The sequence below is a fragment of the Engraulis encrasicolus genome, chromosome 20 (assembly GCF_034702125.1).
Source record: "Engraulis encrasicolus isolate BLACKSEA-1 chromosome 20, IST_EnEncr_1.0, whole genome shotgun sequence".
NCBI lineage: Eukaryota > Metazoa > Chordata > Actinopteri > Clupeiformes > Engraulidae > Engraulis > Engraulis encrasicolus.
Genome location: NC_085876.1, coordinates 47,762,228 through 47,771,639, shown reverse-complemented (window position 1 = coordinate 47,771,639; position 9,412 = coordinate 47,762,228). Strand labels below are relative to the sequence as shown.

The window sequence follows — 9,412 nt, the reverse complement described above, 5'->3', positions numbered from 1 at the left end:
GCATCAGGTATTTGTGATCACGTTGTAGAAGCGTGCATTTTGTGTTACAGAAGCTAACTGCATGTTAGCTACGCCGTAGAGCTAGCTACGTCAAAGGTTAGAAGTAGGAGAGTTCTTTAGCACGAGGAGCATCCATTAGCTGTTGCCGCCAGTGGACGATCGAACACCAAGTGAAAATGATCAAGGTGCTTTCCATTTCTTTGCCATCGTCATTGTTAAGTATATTATTTATTTCATTGCTTGCTTCCACTTTACAAATTCAAATCACAAGGTTTATGTATTTTGGTCATAGGCGGTAATTGACAATTGACCACAAATTCAACTGTCTCGCGCATAGTTGAGAGTCTTTAGAACTATCGCTTTCCACGTTTTGTCAGGCCTACTCGATCGACAACACGGTGGTTGTGGAAGAGGACATATATTTCAATCGACAGCATTGTGCAGGGTTTTAATTCAAATATCGTTTCTACAGGATATTCCAAAACAGCGGACCGTGAACGGCATTCCGATGAGGCCTTCCCTGAAACTTTCAAATGGCTACATATTACCTGAGGGCAAAATGACGCCCAACACTCTCTTCGTTGGTGGAATCGACACCAAGGTGGGCGATCTCTAGCGAGAGACCGAAGCAGGTTGAAGCCTCAAATGTTTGTATTTTGATCAGTTGATGACGCGGATTTTCTACTCTTTTGTTAAGGTGGACGAGAACGAAATAAAAGATTTCTTTGCCAGATATGGTCCTATAAAGGAAGTTAAAATAATAACGTACCGCGGAGGTATTTGTAAAGGGTAAGTAGATTCGGTGTGCCTTGGTTTTTCCATCAGTTTGTTTCGATTAAACATTGTCTTGTAATAATGCATTTCCATCTCTGCCTAAAGCTATGGCTTTGTGTACTTCAATGAGGACGTCGACATACAGACCATCGTTGACGTAAGTGCAGTGACTTATTAAATGCACGAGTTTTGGTATGTTTATCTGTTAGATTAGAAAGACTCTCAACTTTTTGATGTAGGCCTATTGTTGTGAATGACATAATATCTTGTATGTGTATCTGTTCACAGCAACAGATCAGTTTTAAAGGAAGAAAACTGAAGTTGGGCCCAGCCATCATGAAAGAGAGGAGCTCTCGTAAGTGTGTGCTTATAGAGTTGCCTCTGCATGTCCATCAGCATGTAAACTTGAGGGCTAGAGCCAGAGGGGCGTAAGTGGCATTTTTGACAAAAATGAGTTATATATATCAAATTAAACGTCTTGATGAGCTCTATCTAACTGTACCAAAAATACATATCAGAACTCAACCTATATTGAATAAAACAACAAAACATTAAAGACCTTACACAGAAGTGGCCATCGGTGTTGGAGGCAAAAGGGCGTATCTCCATTCACTCCTATGGCTTAGATAGGCTCAGAAGGCCTATGCTAAAGTGAAGTGCATAAAAACTATATAATTGAAATTGAACTGTTTGTAAGTACAGTAAATCTTCCACTGTTCAAGTGTTTGAAATTGAAAACATGCATATGAAGTAATAAATTAGATTGGAGCACTAAATGGATGCGAAAACAGGGGTGAACATTGAATTGTGTACTTGTATAGGATGGAAATGGCCAGGGTACATTACATTACACTAGATTGAGAAGTGGATGTACTGACACTTCAGAATGTCTTTGTTGTATACAGTATTTGAAATAAAAGGAAGAAATCATGACTTATTCATCACATTGTTTTTAACCAAGAACAAGCAAATACGTCCTTTTTCCTCTCTAAACACTTGAAATGTTTGGTGCCCAAAAGGCGTATCGTGCATATTTGGCTATATTGTTCAGTATTTTTAGCCATTTTCAAGATTTTAGAATATGTTCAGTATGACATCATATTGTTAATTAATCATTACCTCATTTAAGTATGTTCATGGCTATGATGTTGTGGTTAAAGGTAAATAAATACAGTTGATTAAATAGTGGTCAAAATTTTGTTTTGGCTCTCCTGTAAAGTTGGTCAAATGCCACTTACGCCCCTCTGGCTCCAAACCCTCGCGGTGCAGTTGAACAGTTGATATATTCACCCCGAAGATGACGATAACGATGCACATAAATGGCAGGAAATGTGAAGCCATTTCTTAGGGTGTCAGCAACTGATATTTTTTTCTACACATGCCTGATATGATCACTGAATAGAATGTGAAAGTCAAGGCCTCATTAGATGATTTGGATGTGGCGCCATCTGTTGTTCAGTTTAAGCAACTGCATTGCTTGCATTAAAAACAGGAATCATCTGAGGATTTGAACCTGTTATTGAATGCTGCACAATAAACATCATACATTCATTCATAAATAATGTATTTGAGGTGCAGCATTTGTATTAAATGACCTAGACTAGAGGAACAGTATGGATATTTATTTACTGATCAGGATCCGAATGTGTTGTGCGTTATCTGTTTGTGGTTGGTACCTTACTTGAACAGTGCTAGTGCATGGCTTTAATAACACCAAAGTATTGGCGTACAGCAGCGGTTCCCAAACTTTTTCCCCTGCGCACCCCCTGTTACATTTCAATGTGGTTCGCGCACCCCCTAAGCCAGGGGTGTCAAACTCATTTTGGTCCGGGGGCCGCATACAACCCATGTGGACCTCAAGCGGGCCGCATTACTAACATCATCGCAAAAAAAAAAAAAACGTAAAGCAGAGGATTAGTGTTCAGTGCTATCACGTTTTAAGTGTGTTGAATATGTAGAAAGCAATGCAATACTGATAATCCTATGCAAAATTTCCTTGACTTCATTCATTCATTGATAACCGTCAATGAATTAAATAAGGGACAGCTATTTTTGGTAGGTGGTCTGGGGGTTTTCCCCCAGAATTTATTTTATTTCTTAGATGTAATTTCCTGCATTTTCACTCATTCTAACATCCCAGAATTTGTTTTATTTGTTTCCCCCAGAATTTGTTTTATTTCTTAGATGTAATTTCCTGCATTTTCACTCATTCTAACATCCCAGAATTTGTTTTATTTCTTAGATGTAATTTCCTGCATTTTCACTCATTCTAACATCCAACATTTTTTTTTTTTTTTTTTTTTTTTTACGTTTTTTTTTTTTTTTTTTTTCCGGGCCGGATGGAACCCTCTGGCGGGCCGGATGCGGCCCGCGGGCCGTATGTTTGACACCCCTGCCCTAAGCGAATGTTGCACAGTTGCACATTTTGGGCAATTCTCATTTCCAATAGACCGGGCGGGGTTTTTTTCTGCCATCATTACAATGGAACTTGTTGCATGACAAGTCTAGGAGTTATAAAATACACTTCGGATGGATCCCTCCAGCAATTCACAATTCACCAACAATTAAAAACTACCTAATGTTCATTAATTCTGTGTAAAAACAGACATCTCAGCCATTGCTCTATTAAACTTGCGCACCCCCTTGTGGCAGGCCGCGCACTCGTGCACGCACCCTAGTTTGGGAAACCCTGGCGTACAGGATATGCTACATATAGAATTATTACATGAGCTAGTGATGAATTATCTAGCTCATCGCACTGTTATGTCTAAAGAATACCCTTTAGTTAAGTGTGAATAAGGGTGTTGAGGACCATTAGAGACTCGGTTGCAATGCAATTTCTCATTGGCAACCAACTATAGTACATATGGTATACCGGTAAGTTGCTACCTAGTTAGCAACGGTGCTCTCAAGAAACGGGGTCCTGGATAGTTTCTTTTCTGAAGTGTGTGTGTGTGTGTGTGTGTGTGTGTGTGTGTGTGTGTGTGTGTGTGTGTGTGTGTGTGTGTGTGTGTGTGTGTGTGTGTGTGTGTGTGTGTGTGTTGTCCACAGGCTCCATGCAGTCCCACCTGGTGGGTGGTGCCCCCTGGATGCCCACTCCTCAGTACATCTACTGCAGCTGTTGCCCCCCCACCCTCGCCACCCCCACCAACTCCCCCGTCATCAACTCAGCGGGACAGTACATACAGGTACACACACACACACAAGATTAAGATGGCCTGGGGCCCCTAGGTTGCTATTTAAACCTGGCTACCAAGGATTTGAAAACGAATGCCACATATCGATAGCCCATTTTTCAAAGAGGGCTGCAGGCGTGATGGTCAGGCAAATATGTCGATGCACACATGGAGCAATTACTTGTGCAGGGCCAGCAGTACTCATGCCCTCTCTGAAAGCTCTGTTCTGGTCCCTGCCGTGACCAACCGGTAGGGCACTCGCCTGCCATTCCACTGACCCGGGTTCGATTCCCTGCCCTGGTCCTTTGCAGACCTCTCCCCATCTCTCCAAATTCGCTTCCTGTCCACCTCTCGCACTGTCCTATCAAATTAAGTCGAAAAAGACACAAAAAAAACCCTGTTCTGCAGGTTGCTGCTTGCAGGAGCACCCCTCTGCCCTCCTCAGTGCAAAATAAATTGTGGATGCTAAAATGTACTTTTCCCCCTTCTCTTCTTGTCATTGCAGGAGTAGTTGGCAGTGGGTTTTTGTGTGTTGCACTGGGGTTGGCAGTTGGGTATTGTGTATTGTAAGGACGCTTGGCAGCGAGGTGTTGATGTATTAGAAAGATGTTTGGCAGTGAGTTAGTGTCTATTGTAAAAAAAAAAAACTGCTTGGCAGCGATATTGTGTGCTGTAACGCAGCCAAACCACACTGGAGCGCTCCATCTAGCCTGCACCTGTAGCTGTGGTGGTTATTGCATAATGGGTAATGGATTCGTCATGTGTAATGTTATGATGGCACTGTGTCTTCTTAGTCTTTTGTGCATGTATGTATGTATGCTAGACATTTGTGTGTTTTGTGAGTTCTTGATGTCTTTTTCTTTATGATTCTACTACTCAAGGGACTCGTGCTCACAGCCTTGACGCAACACTGAATAAACTTACCATTCTGTCAGCTGATGCCAACTGCTGTCGTGTAAGAAGAAAAATCCACACTCGCAAACTAAGTCTCATTACTTAGTTTGTGAGTGCAGATTTTTCTTCTCAGTTGATACCTTTTATCGCGCACCCAAAGACATTCATTTTTTCCAAGAAGTTGAGTGCGTCCTCTGACAACTTGAAAACTGCTGACGTGTGCCTTTCTTGTGTTTGATGGGTTTTGCATTGTGTGTGTCTGGTGTCTGTGTGCCCTCCTCAGCCGTACCCGTACACTGCCATGCCTGGAGTCATGATGCCCCAGATGCCCATGGGATACGCACAGACCGCCGCTGCGTACCAGGTGGGCACACACACACACACACACACACACACACACACACATATACACACCTTACAGTCAAGTCAAGTCGGCTTTATTGTCAGTTTCTTCATATTCACAGGTCATAGAGGAAACTGAAATTGCATTTCTCTCGATCCCATGCAAAGACATAGACATACGCAGGACTGACATTAACAGGACAGACAATTAAGTGCAAGATGGGACCAATAAGAGAGTGTAACTAGTAATAAGTAACAGCACGTCTTGCCTGTAGATTATACTAATGCCAACACATACCAGCATGTCCTGGCAAGAGACCATGTTAACGCGCGCTCACACACGCACACACACCCAAGAACGATAATACTGATGGTGTGTTTTGTGTGTGTGTGTTAGTATACATCTCCGCACTGGACGGGAGAGCAGAGGACTCGACTGGTCAACCAGGTAAGAGCTCAACGCGGCCATCATCTGTCATCAGTGCCATACCTCATCACACCTGTAGGAGGCAGTGTTGAGGGAGGGAGAAGTGGTTGGTCTGACTCTTACAGGCTGCCTATGATCAGGTCTGCTGGTCCAAATTGCAGTTAGATTTTTATACAGACAGATGCACATCATTGCACATTGGACAGACGCATTGATCCCTGCTCTAAGATTCGAATTTCCAAAGTATCCTATACATTTGCGAAAATGAGTAAATTAGAATTAGAAATGGCTAATTAAGAAACAGCTGAATGAAAATTTAAGGATCCTCGGCCCTGCCGTGGCCAAACGGTAGGGCACTCGTCGACCATTCGGCTGACCCAGGTTCGATTCCCGGCCAGGGTCCTTTGCTGGACCTTCCCCATCTCTCTCTCCCCACTCGCTTCCTGTCGCCACCTTCACTGTCCTATCATAAGTAAAGTAAAAAAAAAAGAAAAGACCCAAAAAAAGAACTAAAAGAAAAGAAAATGTAAGGATCCTCAAATGAGTTAAAGCATTCAAACTTCCAAGTTTCACATTTCCCTGTTTTGTGTGTATTTGCAGAACTATGTGGACTGTGGTGTGCAGACATTACTGACGTTGCTGTAGTTTCTGCTCCCTCCCCTCTAGCACTGACCACATGTGCAGGCAAGAGTCATTTTGACCTTCCTTCCTTCCTACCTCACTTCCTGTCTATGGGTACGTTCCAATATGCAACCTTGCCTCCTCCACTTGTGCTTGTGGCCTCGCCCCATAGACCTCGCCTCGTCAGCATAGCCACAACAAGTTTTGGGGGACTGTTTTTCCATTCACCATCCCAATTGCAAATGAGAAAATTACTTTACAATTCAGCTTTTGTAAGATATTGAAATATAATACTGTTGTCAGTGATGTCATCATGACGTATTACTTCCTGGTATGAGGCCACAAGCACAAGTGGAGGACGCAAGGTCGCCTATTGGAACGCACCCTATGTAGAGCAGGGCTGGGGAACCTTTTTCATTCGAGGGGCCACTTCAAATTCCTTCAAAGGGCCGAAAAAGTCCTCCAAGGACTGTACTATGAACACAAACCAGGATTTCCCCCTGCACTTTAGACCTTTATTGAAGGCAGCCACCTTTTAAAACAGACCCCACCATCTCTAGGTCCCCTGAATATAACTTAATTGTTTGGCAAATGTAATTTCTAAGATTATTTTGCAAAATATATCATATTTCATGGGAAGCTGCATAAGGGGCCTGATAAAACGGCCTCAAGGGCCGTCAGTGGCCCTCGAGACATAGGTTCCCCACTCCTGATGTAGGGTCACCCATGCAGTGTCCTTAGAAGGCCTTAAGGTGCCAGTATGCTTGCTGCAAGCTGTAAATTACGCGCGTCATCGCGAGCAACCGACTGCACATGCTTACTTGTTGCTTCAAAAGCAGTTAACCAACAAACGCAAAATACTGGCGGTATCATCCAGGGGGCAGAAAGCACGCAGCATTGGGATTCGGAAATTGGGAACACAGAGGCAAGGAAAACAACAAAACAAAAAGACTCGCTCCCTGGGAAAGGAAACAATACTGCTACTACTCCTATATGTGCACGCTCCTTTTTCAAAGTGCAACAAGGAAGTATGATCACAAATGTTTGAAATTTTGGACAAACTCAATGAGTCGCTCTTAAAAGTTGCTGCCATTGTCGTTTTCATATCAAGCACACACGTGGAACTGCAGTCTTTCTTAGGATCGCCCCCAGCGAGTTTGAAGATATCGCACCTGCCTCACGCATTTGCTGTGTCCAACGCACGCAAAATTGACATTAAATACGCATGTTAACGCGTTCATGAACAAATCGTGCACGCGCTTGCGTATCCTACAGCAAGCATACCGGCACCTTAAAAGGTCAGATGTGGTTTTAATTCATTTCCGTTCTATGCAGTAGTCACCCACACAGTGCTCCTAAAGGGATAGATGGACTGTTCACTCGTGGTCTGAATAGGAGGGTCAACTGCATTGTTTTGTTTTCTACGTAATGCACTACTACTGTATGTTGTGCACCAGTGAACATTTCAGATTCAGCAGTAGCCAGACACTTTCGTTCTCTTACAATGCTAGACATGGCTTCACACATTTGAGGTGCTTTGGTCCGGGGGTTACTTAAGGTCAAGGCTTAAACCGAGTTCTTTCTTTTCCCCTCTCTCTCTCTCTCTATATCCAACCATCTCTTCCTCTATATACCCGTCCGTCCCCTTCTCTCTCTCTCTCTCTCTCTCTCTCTCTCTCTCTCTCTCTCTCTCTCTCTCTCTCTCTCTCTCCATCCTTGTTGATACTTTTTCTCCTTTCACCTTCCTCACACGTGTTTCTTTCTTTCTTTCTTTCTTTCTTTCTTTCTTTCTTTGTCTTTCTTTCTTCCTTTCTTTCTCCCTTTCTTTCTTTCTTTTTCTTTCTTTCTTTCTCAGGGGTTCTTGTCGTGGCACTGTGCATAATGGGCAGGAGAAGAGGACATCTCTACCGCCACTAATTTTACGACCCTCCGCTCCTACAGCCACACGGAGACTCTTACTGCCTTTTCTCCATCACTGGTCTGCAGGATGCTATTCCATGTCCAATTTCTGTGTTTGTGTGCGTGTGTGTGTGTTGTGTGTTTTGAGTGAAGGAATGGGGGCTGCATCTTTCTGCATATTTATATTTTATGTACATAATTGAGTCTCAGGGTTTTATTGGAGTGTATCTATTACCACTGCACTGGTGCCTGGTGCCCCCTCTGATGCTGTTGCCAGAGGGCTGGCAGAATTGGAAACTTCAGCTTTGTCTTGGTGAATAGTTCTGCTTTTTTCTCTTTTTTTTGTTTTGCTGCAAAATTTCTTTGTATTGTATTGAGTACAGTATCATTTATTGTTATTGTGTATTGTTGATTCGTTTTTTGTTTTGTTTTTTCAGTCTGACGGGTATTAATTGACTTAATTAACTTTCCACTTAAGTATCAACAACCACATGTACTTCTCACTGTTTTTTGCTTTTAATATTCTTTCTGGAAATTGATACTATAATTAATTATTTACATTAATTTTGCGTGTCAAATACGGTCATTTTGTTATGATGGGTGAATTTAATAATCACTTGAAGGGATTTGGCTTGTCTGTAACACGCACATGCCTCCTGTCAGTTGTCCGGTGTTAAGAGCAGCTCTTGTCAGTGTTTTGCTGCAGCAGTTTGTTTTGGTGGCGTTTGGCCGCCATTTTGGGGATGATGAGCTGGACCAATCACTGCATTACATTTCTGAGCTCAGTGGGGCGGGACCAACCTGAGTCGGCCCGCGCCATTGGAGGCTTTTTGCCGGGGGGAGTTGTTAGGCGATTTGATTGACATAAATGAAGGACTAAACCACATGTTCTATCAGCACTACTTCTTCTGCACTTGTTTTTGGAGTTGGGGTGTTTCGTTTGTTAGAAGTGACAAGTTAAGTCACTTAATTTTGCACTAAAAAGTTTGTGTTCCACATTTGAGAATTTTAATCCTATAAGCGTGAGTGATTTTCTATAAGATTTAAAGAATTAATGATTCTTAACGTAATTATCGCAACTAAGATGTGAAAAAAATAGTGTGTGTCTGAGCAGGTACAGTGCAACAACTCTCCTGTCGGTCTCTTAAGTGCTTTTAAAGATAGCTGCTCATTTTAGCCCACCCTGTCATTTCTTTTCCCTGTTTTTGATGTCATATCCTGTTCTGTTTGGGAGCTGAAGTTTCTGCAAATGTACGGCTGTGTGGTGTAGGAAGTGTTT

General features: G+C 42.7%; 1 protein-coding gene across 3 annotated transcripts in view; it reads left to right on the top strand.

Moving 5' to 3' along the window:
• The window catches only part of dazl (deleted in azoospermia-like), a 9,833-nt gene extending 668 nt beyond the window's left edge, over nt 1-9,165 (top strand). Inside the window, exons 1-9 of one of the 3 annotated variants that reach the window (XM_063186036.1) lie at nt 1-185; nt 473-601; nt 698-789; nt 880-931; nt 1,063-1,129; nt 3,826-3,962; nt 5,128-5,208; nt 5,584-5,634; nt 8,090-9,165. The exon at nt 1-185 is cut by the window's left edge and continues 82 nt beyond it. In XM_063186036.1, the coding sequence (XP_063042106.1) occupies nt 177-185; nt 473-601; nt 698-789; nt 880-931; nt 1,063-1,129; nt 3,826-3,962; nt 5,128-5,208; nt 5,584-5,634; nt 8,090-8,116 (645 nt within the window). In that variant the 5' untranslated portion in view covers nt 1-176 and the 3' untranslated portion in view covers nt 8,117-9,165. Of the gene's footprint in view, nt 186-472; nt 602-697; nt 790-879; nt 932-1,062; nt 1,130-3,825; nt 3,963-5,127; nt 5,209-5,583; nt 5,635-6,213; nt 6,299-8,089 lie in introns of those variants that run through there. The other 2 variants (XM_063186034.1, XM_063186037.1) reach the window with 2 other exon arrangements.
• The last annotated feature ends 247 nt before the right edge of the window (nt 9,166-9,412 follow it).